This window comes from Arctopsyche grandis, chromosome 9 (genome assembly GCF_051622035.1).
Source record: "Arctopsyche grandis isolate Sample6627 chromosome 9, ASM5162203v2, whole genome shotgun sequence".
Taxonomy (NCBI): domain Eukaryota; kingdom Metazoa; phylum Arthropoda; class Insecta; order Trichoptera; family Hydropsychidae; genus Arctopsyche; species Arctopsyche grandis.
In genome coordinates this window covers 16,068,640-16,087,092 of record NC_135363.1, presented here as the reverse complement: position 1 = coordinate 16,087,092, position 18,453 = coordinate 16,068,640, and the positions used below count along the sequence as shown (strand labels likewise).

The 18,453-nt window shown below is 33.5% G+C and overlaps 3 protein-coding genes and 1 long non-coding RNA gene across 6 annotated transcripts; 2 read left to right on the top strand and 2 right to left on the bottom strand.

Moving 5' to 3' along the window:
• Positions 1-204: 204 nt before the first annotated feature.
• GATAd (GATA zinc finger-domain containing protein GATAd) lies at positions 205-10,859 on the bottom strand. Of its 2 annotated transcripts, none has more exons than XM_077438217.1 (10): positions 9,059-10,859; positions 6,259-6,411; positions 2,952-3,677; positions 2,758-2,869; positions 2,556-2,680; positions 2,285-2,473; positions 1,992-2,208; positions 1,689-1,817; positions 1,438-1,610; positions 205-1,358 (listed from the first exon to the last, which is right to left on the bottom strand). In XM_077438217.1, exons 1-10 carry the CDS (start codon positions 9,251-9,253, stop codon positions 1,263-1,265), a joined length of 2,115 nt encoding a protein of 704 aa, XP_077294343.1. In that variant the 5' UTR covers positions 9,254-10,859; the 3' UTR covers positions 205-1,262. The 2 variants fall into 2 exon arrangements, with proteins under 2 accessions (XP_077294343.1, XP_077294344.1); XM_077438218.1 differs by having other exon boundaries at positions 2,770-2,869.
• LOC143916928 (uncharacterized) lies at positions 3,825-6,865 on the top strand. Its single transcript, XM_077438219.1, has 8 exons — positions 3,825-3,940; positions 4,021-4,222; positions 4,315-4,497; positions 4,647-4,858; positions 4,935-5,133; positions 5,206-5,384; positions 5,593-5,759; positions 5,865-6,865. The coding sequence occupies exons 1-8, from the start codon at positions 3,932-3,934 to the stop codon at positions 6,145-6,147; spliced, it is 1,434 nt and encodes a 477-aa protein (XP_077294345.1). The 5' UTR covers positions 3,825-3,931; the 3' UTR covers positions 6,148-6,865.
• LOC143916929 (uncharacterized) lies at positions 8,711-12,183 on the top strand. 2 transcript variants are annotated; one of them, XR_013261014.1, is made up of 4 exons: positions 8,711-8,831; positions 8,887-9,193; positions 10,960-11,186; positions 11,267-12,183. It is a non-coding gene; the product is annotated as an uncharacterized LOC143916929 (long non-coding RNA). The 2 variants fall into 2 exon arrangements; XR_013261013.1 differs by having other exon boundaries at positions 8,724-8,831; positions 10,960-11,182.
• Positions 12,184-12,927: 744 nt separating this feature from the next.
• ClC-b (chloride channel protein 7) lies at positions 12,928-17,997 on the bottom strand. The gene is made up of 16 exons (XM_077438216.1): positions 17,833-17,997; positions 17,272-17,431; positions 16,713-16,820; positions 16,444-16,642; positions 16,259-16,368; positions 16,042-16,185; positions 15,782-15,959; positions 15,538-15,687; positions 15,309-15,450; positions 15,094-15,232; positions 14,762-15,025; positions 14,502-14,681; positions 13,835-14,044; positions 13,589-13,762; positions 13,348-13,509; positions 12,928-13,274 (listed from the first exon to the last, which is right to left on the bottom strand). The coding sequence occupies exons 2-16, from the start codon at positions 17,416-17,418 to the stop codon at positions 13,173-13,175; spliced, it is 2,409 nt and encodes an 802-aa protein (XP_077294342.1). The 5' UTR covers positions 17,419-17,431; positions 17,833-17,997; the 3' UTR covers positions 12,928-13,172.
• Positions 17,998-18,453: the final 456 nt, after the last annotated feature.

Sequence of the window (18,453 nt, the reverse complement as noted above, 5' to 3'; positions counted from 1 at the left end):
ATTGCTTGCGAATACAGTACAATATAAGTATGCTCAATATTATTAAATTACCACATTTTGAAGAAATATATATACATATATGCATGTATAGGTGTGAGAAACTGATAATTTCAAGAGATCATCATGTCCAATACTGTTTGTGATTGATAAGTTTCACCGTGAACTAATCATAGAACTATAAATAAAATAATACAAATAATTTTTCAATGGATTTACACATGTTTGAAAACAAAATATTAATAAAATTGATATAACAATACTTTTTATCACAATAAAAAATAGAAAAACTTAATAATACTTTATATCATTGTGTAAAGGCAAGATATAAACTGTTTTCTTAAACAAATAATTACATTCAATATATTGTTAATTACTCAAATTATTGTTTTTTGATTGATTGCTACAATGTTGATAAATAAATAATAAAATTAAAACGGAATCAACACTGGGCTCAATATCAAAACATTAAAATAAATGTTATTAAATTTCACTTGTAACAAAAAAAAATGGTAATCAGTAAAAATCATTAAATTGACATTAAAAAATAATCAAATAAATATTGGATGTCATGAATTTAAACTAAATAATACTTTACAATACGTAAAAAGTGGGCAAACAAATACATAAGTAAATACAAAATTTAATACTATCAATCAGTAAGCTGTGTATGTGCATAAAAAGTACAACATCATTGTGAAAACACGCATAAATGCACTTTCCAACTCTAAACAAAAATGTGAGACTCGTTATGAATTATTGAATTTGATTAGTTGAATTGGTTTTATATATTTACACAGGTGCAAAAATTAATGACGATTTCTAATGTTAAATTAGACTGGCCGTAAAATACCTATTATTAACTGGGTCAATTCTGCATACACCTATTGAATGTAAGTAGACATTGTTTTAATGCATCACTTCATTATTTTTGATCGTATTTTTACAACTTTTGTACATTTAATAATATCATTGTTTCATGTTACTCTCATTGAAAGCAAGTAAAAATAATTATTTACAGAAGGCTAAGTTTTATCAATAAAATAAAAAAAAAAACGACTACCACAAATCATTGCAATGATATCGAAAGATGATTAATATCTATCAAATCTATTAGGGAAACGAAATTCTCTGTAACCTTCAATAATATTTAAAAAACGTTACACCAATTTAACAACTAAAATTTCGAGTATTCACAGGGAATATTGGCAAGTAGAACGAAATTAAAATACGTATAACCATTTCCACAATTAATAATGTATATTTCAATGAGTTTCTTCAGCAGCCGTTAAATGAGTTGCCACAAGATTTAATGGGGCATCTTCACAATCGACTCTATCCATTTGTAAGACGGGTGAAATCTGAAAACACAATACACATCAAATAATCATATTAAATAAACTTGTATCATATATTTCGACATGAAAATCCACAACTCACAGTTAAAGAGCTGTTGTTGCGGTGATGGTGTGCCTGCAATGCCATGAGTAAATGAGGTTGTATGCTACGTCTTAAAGCTGCCAACATATCTCCTGTTCCGCTACCACTAGTATCATTTAATACAGGACTTTGTGTGACACTTTCGTCATTTCGACATCTATTACTTTTAGATTCTGAAATTTAACACTTGCACATTAAAAAAAAAATCTATTTGTTGCAATAAAAATCGTCTCAAGTTGATATGAGCTTACTTCTGCCAGGTTTGAGGGAATCTCTTGGACGTCGCCTTCTGGTATGAATTGTATCTCTTCTCATCGCAGTGGGACGAGCCACTCCATGTAATTTGAAATATAATCCACAAGCGTTACATACCATATCACCTGAATCAACATATGAAACATTTAAATAAATTATAATAACAGCATGAGTGGTATAGATCCACCATCATATTCGTCACTGCAATAGATACTGACGATTCTCAAGACACTTATATAAATTCATAACGTGCTAATCTATTGAAATACAATATCTTATAAATACAAGAAAATAGCTACCGTTGGCGTCACGTCTCCAAATGGTAGTCGTCCGGGTGCCACAATTGTTGCAGGCAAGATCTACACGTTGTTTTTGTGCAGCAGCGGCAGTTAGAACCGGAGGTAGAGTGGGCAGGTGAGACGTTATCATTGATGGTCCTGAGGGTGATAAAACTCTTTCGACTCCGGCAGAATTCATTAATGACATTGTTTGAGTTAACGATTCATCATCCATGACCTATATAGTAATATTAAGTAATATATAATCTGGCAATAAGTCTTGACAATATTTGCGAATATATAATTCAACACACCTGATCATTTGCAGTGTAGCCCTGCCTCCATGCTTGATCAAAATCACCTTCGTGTGATTCAGGCTCGTTATCGACGATGACGGGTGGTTTGATTGTTGTCAATGATGCTGCAGCGCGCGAAGGAAAACTTTGTTTTCGACGACCTGTTTTACTATTGGAGCCACGCATTGCATTTTCCATTGATCCTTTCTAATATTCACAAAAGGCCCACATTAGAACTACTATATTAATATAAATACTGATAAAAGTGTATTTTCAGTAACGAACATACCGATGAATATCCGTTAAAACTTGATCTGCTTGAAAGTTTCGTTTGTGATACTGGAGACACAGTCATTCCCAGTTGTTTACAATTTATTAATCGCTTTAGTAACTGTGTGGCTTCACCTGCCATTCCTGTATTTAATAAATTATATAAATTCGTTAATATAAAAATATACATATTTCATTAATAAACATAGGCATGTAATTACTTTTGTTTGTACCATTTCTTTGATGGAGAGCTTGCCAAAGAGAATCTCTTTCGGCAACGTCTAATTGTGGTGAAGGTGGAGCAGACATTGTATCTTCATTTTCATCTTCCATCTACAAGATAAATAAAATAATATATACATGATAACAATATAAGCCTTCAACAAATGTGAAAAAATTGGAAAATATAAGTGACCTGAACAATATCCATTTGCAATCTATCAGGATCAGATCCACTGCTACTCTGGCTGTTATCATCGTATTGCAAATTATTATCACTACATTCTTGAATTATTTTACTCATATCGTGACTTAAGACCGATCTCACGGAGAGATCAATTTGAGTTTCGACATTTCTATTATATTTATCACAACCACCATCATCAGGAATATTTTCACATTTAATTTTTTTTACAACAGTCAAATCGATTTCTCTTTCGACATTATTGTCAGATTTCGAAACACAAAAATTTTGATCCTTCATAAAGTTTGCTTCATCGTTCTCAAGTTTAATACTTGCATTCAGGCGATTATCATGTATGTCACTGGGTATAGGATCCGTGGAAGATTTGTAGCGAGAGTCATCGCTCAAGCGTTCTGCGACAGCTTTGTCGAACAGTATATCAAGAATGGGATTGCAATGTAAACTCTCCGCTGTCCGTTCCATTATAACACCGCTGACACTATTGAAAATAATTTGAGGCTCGCCTTCAGGCTTTATCACAGTGAATTTACTGGGGTCATTGTTCTTTATTTGTAACAATGTAGCTGCAGCTTGTCTGCTTTCGAGATTTTTCATCTCTTCTGTGGAATCCGGAGCATCACCATCCACCGCTTGGTCATTGTATGACGAACACTTCGAATTGTCCACGAGAGATGGTATTAGTTCTTCTAGCGTTGATGTAGATTGTTCGAGAATTTCCTAAAATTCATTAAAAAGAACCATAAAAATTATTTACTAAACAATATATTTTTGTAAAAAATTTCAAAATGACTAATATTTGTATGTACACGAATCATTAATTCATTTATCTCAACAAATGATAATATATCTTTATCAAATGAACCTATATTAAAAAATTAGGCTTGGGTTGCCTTATCAGTTGGTGATATGGCAAAACACGAAGCATTTTGTCACACCAACATTTATGACAACACAATTTTTAAGGCTAAACCATGTTTGAGGTACATATTAGTTAAATACAATATACTATGTTACGATTTTATTAATATGATAATGCTATGTAATTGTTTGTAATTTATAGAAGATTTACTGCACGTTTTTACTATCAACACTACTCATAGTCGCATTGTGCGATAAAGAAAGCGACACAAACAAGACGTTGTGTAAAAAATGTGATTGCAAATATGAAGACGGTGTAATAACTGTAGACTGTGCCAATAAAAATTTGGGAGAAATTTCAAATAATTGGACGATATATTCGGAAAATCGGAATTTAACAAGCTGTGAGTACATATGATCACAACTTGATTCATTAATTATAATTATTATTATACATACACATACAATAAAGGAATACAGCAATATTATTTTTCAGTCACACACACTACCATTACATTTAACAAAAATAACATAGAAAAATTACAAGTATTACCACAATTGACAAACAAAACACTGGATCTGTCGTTTGTCAAATGTAATATGTCCGAGATCGAAGACGGTGCATTTAAAAATGTGAAAACTATGAAATTTTTAGACTTGGGATATAACAAACTAACAGGTACACGAAATACTTTTTATTAAATTAAATTGAATCAATTATGAATTCTGGTGCAACTTTAATGGATGAATTACATTGCTCAAATTTTACTATAGGCGATGTTAAATATTCGTTATAAATAATAAGACATTTTTATATGAATTTTTTAGGACTAAAGGGTAAAATTTTTCAAGCCTACCCTGATGAAAGTCCAGATATCGATTTGGAAATACTAAATCTAGGGAGCAATCTGATACACTCATTGGAACGTAAAATGTTTAAAAACACGCCCAACCTGAAAACCTTATATTTGAACGACAATCCAATTGATACGATCGATTCCGTGACTATTTTAGCAATATCAAGAGTTGTAAAGCTTGAAGCAAGTTAAATTTATATTGGTGCATAGACAATTCATTACATATAACAATAGCATGAAAATTAACTGATTGGTACAGGTTTTAGATATATCGCGTACTGGAATCAAAAAATTACCCGATGAACTGTTTAAGCAGTTGAAGAATATGAAAAAATTATATGCATCAGGAAATAAGTTTAAAACTGTGCCAGAGAGCTTGGGTGAACTCGGAGGCACTTTGACATTTTTGGCACTCAATGAAAATCCGATACAGGAGATTGTAGATAACAGTTTTTTGGGTAAACTTTGCTTAATAAAATATACATACAATGATGAATAGTCAACATATTTAAATTTGATTCTAATCTCAGGGCTTGGGAGATTAGAAACCCTACAAATAAGCGGCATGGAAACTCTAAAAGACGTTAAATCAAATGCGTTTATACAGCTTAAGAGCTTGAAACAGTTGCATATGTGCGAAAATTCTGCCTTAGAACACATTGGTCATGACGCATTTGATGGGTTAAAAAAAAACTGGCAGCTTAAAGAGGTATTAATATAAACTTTTGATTTTACAAATATGTACTCTACGAGTTATGAATCATTGTAATGTTTACACGAGTATGATGACATCATTGAGATGTATGTGCAACAAAATTTATTCACAAGCACTGACTCATCAGAAAGTAACAAATTCGTATGTATATACAATAAAAACAACACGATTTGTATAAATTAACCGTTTTGAACATTTTCAGATATATTTGAATGATAATAAGATGAGACATTTACCAAAGGATCTGTTGCTTTGGAAAGAATTGGATAAAGTTAATTTGGAAAACAATCCGTGGATTTGCGACTGTGAAATGGCTTTTGATCTTAAATCAGGGCTATCTGAAAAACTAGAAAAAAACTCCCATGCAAAGTAAGTAATCTTTCAACGATAAAAGTACGACATACAAATAAAATGAAATGACACAAAGTATTCATTTCAAACTATTAATCTCATAATATTTATATGTTATGACAGATGTGTAGAGCCGCCTGAAATGAGCGGCCGAGAACTGATACAACTTAAACTTGAAGATGTTTGCTCATCGGATAGAATCAACAGTACGACGGTTAAAGTCAACGCGCACGCGAACCAACACAGTGCATATAAAAATATAAGAAATATATTGATATCTGTTACTGTATTGGTAATACTATTGGTGGTAGGAGTTATAATCGGCGTCAGAACTACTCAATGGAGGGTAAAATTGCGAAACATCACAATTTCGCCTATACATTATACAAATGTATCAACAATATAGTTTTATTTATTATTAGTGTGATTAAATTAATTTTTTAATAAATCTTGGATTATTATTCAGTAACTGTTGTTGTGGTATGTTAATGAATTTAAGTATGTGGAGAAAACTTACCTCTTCAGTGCCATCGAGGGAATCGTGGTAAGCGAGGAATTGTTTAAGCACTTTCTCTGATTTTTGGGAAAGGTTTTTAAATGTAAAAAAGGCATCTAGTTTATCCACACAACTACCGCAGACCACGTGAGGCAAGGGATCATCGGGTGAAACCTGAAAATAGAACAACATAGATATTACGAATATTGAAATAAATTTTTAAATATATCAAATAACATTACAAATGATCATTTATTAAAAAAAGAAAAGAAAATGTAAATGATTTTATTATTTAAAGTAAGACTAAAAGGCTTTGTTTACCAAGTACATTGTTATTATGTATTAGCTTGACATATGTATGAGGATGTACATATCTCAACCGACACACATGGTTTCTTATAAGAGTAAGCATCAATAGGAAGGGTTTGGTAGGTACACTCACATAACAAACAATGATTATCAATTCACATACTTGAATTCAGTGTAATCAATTGCAAAATTTGTGTATGGGTAACATACGCAGTCCCGTTTCATTAATACACATACATATAACTTTGTTTTATGTTTTTATTGAAATTCGAATCAGAAATATTTAAAATAAACTACACCAATTATATGACCTTTCGTTATGGAGGCTTTTTTTTTAGCCGACTAATATTTTTCAATATCATCATTATCATTTGCAACCATTCGTCATTTACTGCTGGGTGAAGGCCTCTTCAACACACTTCCATTCGTTTCTGTTTTGAACAACTCTCAAGCCATTTTTCTGATTTCATCTACCCATCTCTCCTGTGGCCTTCCTTGCACCCTTTTATATTCTCTCGGGTACCGTTCGAGCACTTCTTTCGTCCACTCATTGTTTGTTCTTCTACTATGAACCTGTTCATTGCAATTTTAATCTCTTACTCTCATCATTATATCAATCTTATTCGATATATGATGTATATATGTAACAGTTGAAGTGTATCCTCCAGTTGTAATATATTTTGACTGGTTGGAATATATTCTATCTAACCTGGTACCAACTTCAATTGTTTAGTTGGAATATGTTCCATAAGTCGATTCATATGGCGAATTATATTTTAACTGGTCAAAATATATTACAACTGAAAATACAGTTTAATTATAAGTTGGTACCAGGTTAGATGGAGAGGTTAGGTTTTCGTGAAAACATTACTTGAATAGTAAATTGAGTTAGAAAGTCATATTTTTTTGTTTTGAACACATTCTTTGAGCTATTATAATATGGCACTCGTTACCTTTATTGGCAAAAGCATTCGTAAAAAATCAACAGTTATATTACAACTAGCGCACATTGTTGAAAGTGTATTTGCGTTTGTAAAGATATAATTTACTAGTTAAATTGTTTTCGAATATGAACGAACTAAAACGCCAGTTGGATATATTAAAAGTGAAAATACAACATAAATAGATAAAGATTGGGAAATATGTTTGGAATGTACAATCTTAAATGTAATTTTGAAAGAGACTTATGTATGTATGTAAGGTTTAAAGGTTTGGGTGGAGTATCGAAACAAATCAAAGTTTCCATGATATCGATATCGTTGATTATTTTTTTCGATTCAAATATATTTAATAAAAAAACAAATGAATGTCCACTATGATATTGTTTTGCCATGTCTAAGCGGTTTATATTACCAACTAGTAAAAGTAAAGTAAAGCCACTAGTAAAACATATTTTGAATTGAATTTATAGACTTTGTTTTTTGAGGAAGTGTTCGATTTGTAAGAAATCTTTTCTAATGAGCTAAAATTAGTTATCGATTGATAATTAAATTTGAAGGATCTGTCAAAAGGTGTTTTCATTTTAAATCACAGATAAAATACTTAAAAATATCACAAAGAACAAAATCAAAAAGTTCGCAGAAAGGAAAAACAATAAAATAACAATGTTTGTTCTAAAATCGAAATCGATCTCAAGAAAAAAATGATTCGTTATATGGCGGTTTCGTATTGTTTTTCCAGGAAAAAATTTACATCGATGTGGAGGAAATTGATATAGCAAATTGGACAGTCATCTACGAAACTTTTTTCTTATGAATTTTTTTTGCAAACTGAGATTCAATATGGCAACGAGGTATAAAAATATATACCTTAGTATCAAAAGTATGCGAGACGATATGATCGAGGACTGTCATACGATGGAATTGGATCTATATAGAAGCTTAATTTATTTAATATATCTTCATAAAAAAAAAGAAATACAATTTCAAAATTCCTATTACGCATATAATGAAAACAAAAAAAAACAATAGAACGTCATTTTATATTCTTCGAAAGCATTCTTGACGCACGCTGAAATGGAACTGTATATGAACATCGGCACTTCCTCACGTCACGGGCCTATATTAGCGAGGTCGAATCGGATGATGATGATGATGATGATGACGATTAGAAAGTGGTGTTGTAATGGATGTTGTTGTTGTGCGACGTGCGATGTGCGATGTGAGGTGTGCGTGCGCGTTATCAGCGTGCGCGGTGCGGTGTGGTGCGGTGCGGTGCGGCCACCATTGTTAAATATAGACGGCGACGCGGCCGATTCCTTTGTTCGGAAAAGCGGGTCGGCGGAAGCGCGGAGGGGCGCAGCCTCGGCGGCGGGGGCTCCACGGGCCACCCGCGACCGAGCCTGCGCCCCCGCCCCCACCCCGGGGGCGGAGGGGGCTGGCGCGGCGCTTATCAGTGCGCCGATCTGGATGGTGGGGGCGTACGGGGCGATAGCGATGGCGATAGCGATAGCGTATCAGCTCGCTGATAAGGGTGTGTTTAGTGGTGGGGGTGTTGGTACGTTGGTACGCACCTGTAAGGAGAGACAGTCGGCAATGTGATGGTAGAGCAGCGACAGCGGCGGCAGTGACAGCGGTAGCGGCTTGTGTCTAAAGGGCCGAGCGGAGGAGCTGGCCGAGTCGAGGCGAGCCACTGTCGCGTCCGAGAGGTGCGTGATGCTGAGGCACAGCCGGCACAGCGAGTGGAACACCGCGGGCACCTGGCACATCTTCCTCGCGCCCCCCTCGCCCCGCTCACCTCACCTCGCCTCGCCTCGCCTCGCCTCGCCTCACTTATCGCCTCTCGCCTCACCTCGTCTCGTCTCTCGTCTCTCGCCTCTACTGCTCCTGCCCGCCGCCGCCGCGCTCCCCTTTCCCTTTCCCGTCCCTCGCCTCACCTCTCTCCCCCCGCCCCTGCGAGATCTCGTCACCGCGAACGCGACACTGGCGCCACGCTCGCGAACCCGCCTCTCTTTTGTTTACGTGCGCCACTTTTGAACGCGATTGCCAAATCGCTTTGTGCTCTTCCATGCACCTTCAAAAACTCACTCGTTAAGCAATTTATTACCAAATGCCAACGGAGAGGTATTGGAAATTCCGCCCGAAATTGAAAAATGTATTCTATCTCCTCGTTTAAATCCAGATCGACCGTGTTTATTTAACGCGATCGATAACATTGCCAACCTATTTCGTCTGTGGCGGCTCACTATACGACATGGTCGAGTTTGGTTACCTTCCTGCGAGTGGGGACCAACTCGGCTGGGTTCGGAGAGCGCTACTCACTCTGCCTTCAGCTGTCATATAATAAACACGTGCATTAACATGCCAGTCGTCTCATTCGTTCATCCCCCATAGTCGATTGTTGCAAAATATATATTATATCGGTCTCCGTGACGAGCCGGAATGTTAAATTACAGAAAACGCAAATATCGAAAATCGAAAGATCAAAAAAAAGGGTGGATGGTAAACGGTACATACTCGCTTAATTTGCGCGAGCAGGATACAACAGGAACAAAAGGAACAGGCTTTTCCTCCCGTACCTGTTCCTGTTGTTTTCAAATATCCTTCCTTACCTTCAAATGTCCAAATTCTGCAACTACATACATATGTATTTAAGGTTCAGTGATTACTGGTCACAAATTACTCGTCACAAAGTCACTAAAATCTCTATAACGGAACACCTGGCAGCCGAGAAGTCCATCATACTAACGATAACTATCATAGTAACGAGAACTTGAGTGCCAAATATTGTGTATTCGCGATTTTCATGGCAAAAATTGTCTTTGTGACCACTCCAATGTGACGAATAGTCCAATTACCGTATTTAAAGACGTTTTCTGAGCTTCTTCATGTTCAATAGTTACATATTGAAAGTTCACTAAATTGCATTTCTGTACACGTACAGTACACTTCTGAAAATTCACTTTCCATACAATTGTATTTATACGAGACAAATATTGATTTGACTTCGTGGAATGTCTTAAAAATATAAAAGAGCCTTGTAAAAACTGGCCTCGTATAAATGTGACATTAAAAACCTTACATAGAAAATCTTAAAAGTTACTATTATACCTGCGAAAAACCGATTCAGCGATTATTCCGCAAAAAGCGATCTCGCGCAAGTCACTTAAATCTCGATCTGGAACATCTGGATCGAAAACCACTCACGCGAAATATTGTATTAACGAGAACTCGATTATCGTGCGCGTGATCGTAATGTGCGAAATAATCTGTAGTCGTAAAAATTAATTGATTTTTTACAATATGCAAACTTCTCAAATTTTGTTAATAAAGATAAATATATACAAAATATCTTAAAGAACTCAAATAAATGTTAATTTCGAAATAATATTTGAATGCTGCAAATATGATTAATTTAATAATAATTTAACATCAAGTCATCAACGTGCATTTTTTTGAACCAAAACTTTGACAGGTGTCAGTCAAGTCAGTTGAGCATTCTAATGGAAGGCCTGACGTACTACGTGCTGGTAGCTGCCGTCCTTTTGCCCGCTATGCTCTTCTTTAATCTGTGGGCTGGACTAGGATGGAGACTCTTTATCAACAACTGACTTCAAAAGTGTCACAGAATATCGAATATGTTAGGGGTACTAGCAAGAAAAACAACCATTTTACACACTGAAGTTTAAGTTCAGTGAGTAAGTAAGCATCATATTTAGTTTTTTTTTTACGTCTATTAATTACATTCATTTTTTTATCTAATAAATTTCATTTTATGATAGGAACTTAAAGTCCCATGAATCAGGATGCCCCTCAAAATTACGACGATGCCTTGAAAATTCTTGAATCAGATTTTCGACAATATTCCTGAAACCAGGATTGACGCTTAAATGCAGACATTTGATGGGATGTAAGTGAAATCAATCTAATGTGACACAATGGGTTTGTCCTGTAATTTGATCCAAATATTCAACAAAAAAAATATGCTATGGAGGTTGACATCGGAAAGTGGACCAATTATCTAATACTTACAAATATAATTATTTTCCTTCATTTAATGATGTAGTCAGATAAATGTTATAATAGTAGAAGGGCCCTTACGAATAAATAATTTGTGCCAATATTACGCGGTACATCTCCATAACTTAGCTACAACGCACGGAATACAATCAGATCAATTTACTTATAATAATGTATCCCATGTTGTTTATTGTGTGTTTTTGAATGCATTGTGCAATTTTTAACGATGCTTGCCCATCTTGCGAGTAATATAAACAAACAGAGAAGTTTTTATCGGACATACATCGAGCACCAAGCATCAAATACGACTGATGCTAAAATTATTTAAGAATGTCTGTGGACAATCGTCATTTGACAACAATATAACGCCAAAAGCCACTTCTCTGGATGTAATAAATTAATTGGATATTTTTGTAATACATCTTGTAAATAAAACCAAATGGGAATGTTTTAAAAACTATTGTAATTTAAAATTTACTTGATTGTAAAGAATTTTGGAATTTGTTTTAAATATACATATGTACATACGTCTAAGACAAAATGTTTCCACTGTAAACTCATTAATTGAAAATTGGAAAAGGAAAACATTATGCATATATATAATGTATAAATAATGACGAGCTATATTTTATATGTTGTAAAGATTATTTAAAAAAATAAACATTCATATTGTTCCGTAAAATAGTGGATTTCTTTTTATTCCCCCAATAATATAATACCACTACTTTACTTCTTTAACATTCTATAATTTGATACGATTATCAAAGCGATTGTTTTTAACCCTTTGAATGCTGACCAACGCCGATAGGCGTTGTAAATTTTGCATGTACAAAGTAAACAAGAATACTACCTGCTAAGCCTTTAAAGGTAGCATTGAAAAAAATGCATTAAACATGGGTCGTGTAATCCGTGTCATTCATTTGTCAAGGTTTATAAAGACTCGCTTACACCAGAATTTCTGAATTTATAAGTATAACAGAATTACCCGATGGAAATCCCTAACTGCTGAGTATTTTAGATTGTGGCTTGGAATTTAGTTTGTGGGCATTACATTTTAACAATGAAGAAAATGGAACCAGTTTTGGAAAAATACATTAATTTATAGACTTGTTTATTTTATATTGTTGCAAGATATATTAGAGAGTCCAAACACACCTTTACAAAACTCGAAATCCTCGGCGGTAGTTATCTAGGGTTTGTCTGGATTAGCTGCAATTTTTATACCTCCTTTCTATTGGATTTCTAAATAATTATAGTTTTTGTAGAAATGTTGGCGAAATTTTCAGCGTGGCGGACTCAACAGAAAAGAAGTCGGCACTCAAAGGGTTAAATTCTATTATATTTTAAGCGCAACCATTTAAACTATTTTGTTAACACATCAAATTTAAAGAATAATTATGAAAATAACACAAATCATTCTTTTAAAAATAAGCTTATATTTATAATAAAATATAATATAATAAGATTCAGATTATTAGTAACTATCAGTACAAATTTGACTTTGAAATCATTTTATGAAATTGAATAAATTCATTATTCTTAATACATATTAAATAGTGATGAAAAGTTATTTTTGTAAACAAACATATGCTAATAACATAAGGCGCTAAAAATGATAATTTTAAATATTTTTGGTTCGAATAATTTGACTAAAGTTTTCAAAATCACTTAAATTTCATTTGATAATAATAATTCTTCTAATCCCATTCTACCGGCGTGACGCCAAACTCTATATCGAGCCAAATCTTTCCGAGTCACCATTCCAACCACCTGAAACAGTAGACACTCATTAAAAATATGCACAATATATTTACCAAAAAATATATTATATTTATAAATAAACCTCATTAATGTCGTTAACTATAGGAAGATGGCGTAGACCTAGAGCTCTAAAAAGCCTGAACATTCTGGGCAATGATGCACTGTGTAATAATGTATAAGGAGCTGGATTCATAAATGGTCTCAGGTCAATAGTATATGTTTTTTCCTCCTCAGTTATACACACCTAACCAAAAAAAAATTATTCAATTAAAATTATTACACTGCTTTAATTGTGAATAATCGTTATTAGATTTTATACTGACTTGATCAATTGTAGGAAATCTGGGATATTCTTGTCTGAATGTGTTAATATTAATATTGATTGGATTATCTTCCACCGTTGGTTGTGTCCGAATAAACACTTTCTGCTGTAGAAGCACTATCAATTGTGACCTCAATATGAGCCCACGAAATCTTTTATACATCGGTGTTTCATTCTGTAGGAAAGATGTTCGTTAACTTTTTAATGAATGTAGATATTGTTTACGAATAGCTGTTTTGAAATTTACCTCATCAATCAAAGGAGGGTCTACAATTGGAAAACCATTGTACGTCATTAATTTTAAAACTTCAACTATGTGACCAACATTTTCAATTGTTTTAAATGTTACTATGGGGTGACTCATCACTTCCGATGCGTAGATATTATGGGCTAGTGGTGGAGGCTCCCATGGTAATATGGGAACACCGGCTAGCTGAATATGTATATCATATATGCCCTGAAATTATAATTAGATATTAATATTAAGAATTTTTAACAAAATATTTGCTAAAATTGATTTAAAATGGGTCTACCTCACGGGCCCGAATGTGAAACACCCGTAAACGCAAATATCGGAAGGCAAAGATCGAAAATCGAAAGATCTTAAGTCGAAAGATAAAAAAAGGGTCCATGGTAAACGGTACATACTCACTTAATTTGCGCGAGCAGGATACAACAGGAACAAGAGGAACAGGCTTTTCCTCCCGTATTCTGCGCGCGCACGATAATAAGGGAGGAAAAGCCTGTTCCTCTTGTTCCTGTTGTATCCTGCTCGCGCAAATTAAGTGAGTATGTACCGTTTACCATGCACCCTTTTTTTTTGATCTTTCGACTTAAGATCTTTCGATTTTCGATCTTTGCGTTTTCGGGCGTTTCACATTCGGGCCCGTGACGGAGACCGATTTAAAATATACCTCATTAAAGAAATCGCCAGTCCATTTTGCTGCCATTACCGTCACAATTATTGGGAATGCATTTGAAATATCACCGGTCGTTTCTAATATGATGACTGTTAGTGATATTGTCATACGAACCACACCACCTAGTTGGGCGGCAGCACCGATCAAGGCATACTTGCCAGGATGAATTGTGTCCTTTTTGTTAAAATACACATAAATTTATTTGAACAAAACATAAATATTAAAAAGAAACAATATAAATCAAAATAAATCACCAATGATGGTATGAGATACTGCAGTGTCACTGCAAAGAGTCGTCCCCAAGCAGCTCCAGTCAGCAGACTCGGTATAAAAAGCCCGCTTGAAACAGATAGCCCAAACGTCCAACACGCCAATAAAAAGTAACAAACGACGAATACAAATAAGGATAATATCGTATGTGATCCGGGAGGGTCGTGGAGTAGAGATCGTACTGATGCTTCCGGTGTTTGAAACCAAATTGCAGCAACGGCATTATATTCGCCATCCCCACAGAATAACTAAAAATATTTTTATATCACTATAATAAATCTAAAACTTAGATGCCTCATTTTGCAAAAATATATACTTGAAGAGGATATTTTGTTGGATCTTCTCCTAGAGGCCGGCAATCGTTGATTAGGAACATCATGAGAAAGCCAACTGTTGCACTAGCCGCTGCTACCAAACACGCTTCTATAACTTTCATCCATCGCAATTGTATGTACCTAAAACGTATATTGCAGATAAGATTAATCAATCTGTACAATGAAAAAATGAATAAATATTATACTCAAGTTTAACCTCAATCTTAAAACTGCTAGTTTATAGTTTATATGATTCCACAAAGCTCCCATTGCACCACCAAATGCTCCAAATGCAGCAAAAAGAGGCAATTCATAAATTTCATACGGAAAAGATTCCACCTTACCTAAATTCAATAAACCTAAAATTTGACACACAAAGGTTTATTACTATAAAAATTCGTATTATAAAATACGTCCATTATCAAATATATGTAGATATGCAATACCTGGATTACTCAAATCTCCAGGGTGGCCCTGATATGTTGACAGAATCAAATTTAGAGTAAAAGTTGAAACGACGGATGCAAAAAATATTCTCCATGTTAAACCTTGATTCCAAAAACTAGCTCCTTCTTCGAGCGAGAATAAAACACCACCTATAAATCAAAATTAATACACCTTGTTAAAATTTATAGTCTTGTGTACGTTGATTACTTATAAATTTAAAAAATCTGTTTTATGTCTACTCACCTACAGGTGCACCAAAAGCAGCCGATACCCCAGATGCTGCTCCACCCGATACAAAATCACGTTTTTCATGATCTTCTCTAAAATAATCAAATATTTTCATATCCCTATCCAGAGTAGTACTTTTGCCTTGTGATATACCTGCCGCTACTACTGCTCCACTATGTATCATTGGTCCTTCCTATTGTAATAAATATAAGGTTATAATTAATATTATAAGTACATATGTGAGATATACATAGATCTAAAGAATAATATTAAACCTTTCCACCAGCAAGACCTCCGACTACTGATGTAATAACACCGACACATTTTACAAGTAATGTTTTAATCCTAACAACTCTCGGTACTTTCACACCATTTAGATAACATTTAACTTGTGGTATTCCACTGCCAGCGGCAACTGGCTGTAAAAGAGAGAAAAATAAAGTTTTCATACATACATACATATATTGAATGTTTTGTCTGGATAATAAATACCTCAACATATGCTACCAAAGTAGCTCCGATTAATACGGGAATCACGTTTGAACATACCCACATCAAATATGGAATATATAACTTATCTTCAACTACATATTTGTCTACATCTGAAATTTTTTTAAATAAAATATAAATAAAAATATACATCTTGTTAAAATTAAAAGAAATAAATAAAAGCATACATTTTTTTAATCCATAATATTTTATACTACATAGTTCTTCTATTGAAATATCGATTATGCAAGCTATCATGGCAGTTAATACACCAATCAATAAAAATATTAACCATCTCGCTAAATTTTTCTGTACAATAAATTTATATCCCCTAGTTCGTTCTTCATCTAATAACATATGATTTTCACAGGTGTCATAATCAAGACTCTAAAAAAAATTTTATCAATCAATAAATATTAAATAATAAATAATGTATCAAATCAGCACTAAAACAAACCTCATATTTAGTTGAAAGAACATTCATTGAACCAAGTTCAATGATTCCTGGAACTTTACTTCTAGCACTTGTTTGAATATTTTCATTTCTGTCAGTCGATGAAATATTCTGCAAATATTATGAACATGTGTATAAATAAAAACAAATTGTAATACTGTTTAATGCAATGTGCAAATGCTGACACATATAGTTGCATAAACAGATAAGAATGCATTAGCCATATGTTTGGATTGGTCAGAAATCTTTTTTCAAAAGTAGTGTTTAGAGCAGATTAACCTAATAAGTTATGTAACGTGGGTAATAAAATTAGAATATCTCTCATATTAAGCTAAAAATAGTGTTTTAGCTTAAGGAAATTGTATTGCAATTTGTATTCTCACAAATCATCCCATATTACATACGTGGCATACTTGACGATTTCTGATTTACATAATTCATAAGTGACGCATTTACAATAATAATTTTTATATGGTATTTAACCGCATTTAATCCACATACATACATACATATGTACGTGTATGCATGTACGTTGATCGAAAATGATAAAAATCATACAAACCCTAAATCTAATCGGATTTTGTGTAAAATCCACCCGAGATGTGACACTGTCTGGAATTAATAAATCTGTATCACTTTCCAAATTATGAATCGACTGAATGGAATCTCGATCACTGCCAGCTGTAGAATTTGGGTTTTCTGTATCCATTGCAAAATTGAACCTTAAAATTTGATATACATATAATTAAAACACTTATATTGGTAGGTATTATTAAAAATAATTGTCAAATATTGTGTTGTTATTAATACTGCGTTCTCAGCTTTATTATCTGACGAAGCAAGATTAATCAAACTGCCAAATGTTAAACAATGGTTTCTATCATGTCATTGCAATAAAGGAAACAAACATAGATTATGCTTTGGGGTGACGACACAAATTTCAAAAGGAAATACAACTTTTGATACACTAAAATTCGGCATAAGTTAAGTATTGAAAGCAAATATTTTAGCTTATTACTTCATATATGTATATAGTATTTATGTATATATGCGCATGTTAATAAATTGAGTATAAGTTATTTTTCTTATATGGTATATATTGAAAATCTATTTGGAAAATTACCAGTAAAATTCAGGAAAAAAATTCAATCCAGTGTTTCCGAACCACTATCTCAAAATTAGAAAATTGGTCATTTTAAAGGGACAAGTCACCACTGAATTGACAACTCAAGTAACAAAGTTTGACAGCTGACAGGTACACTCGACTGTCAATGCCATACTGAACGCCACTCGCATGACGATGAATCATCTGTTATTACTACTTATCAAAATATGTCTTTGTTCTCGAACAATTAGTACATTTTTACTCAAAAACGCTGTTTAATCTTTAATCGACAGATTTTGTTGACCAATTTAAATAAAATTAAAATAGCCTTGTAAAAAATATGAAAGAACCTTATAAGCGACTAACTATTTCCTACATAAATTGAAAGGCTTTTTTCCCCCATGTAACGCGGTGTAACGGAGTTCCGGCACCTTTATATCTCAGCATTTTTTTTATATTTCAAACGAATATTCTATATTATATAATTTGAATATAATCTTTTCCAATAAAAAAATTAACAAGAAGTGAGTTCCAACACCTTTTTTTTCAAAAAAAAAGCCCTGGGTTTAAAATTTAATAGCATGGCTTATATTATATTGTATTATAATGTTCCCCTTTGATGATGACCGAGTCGCACCA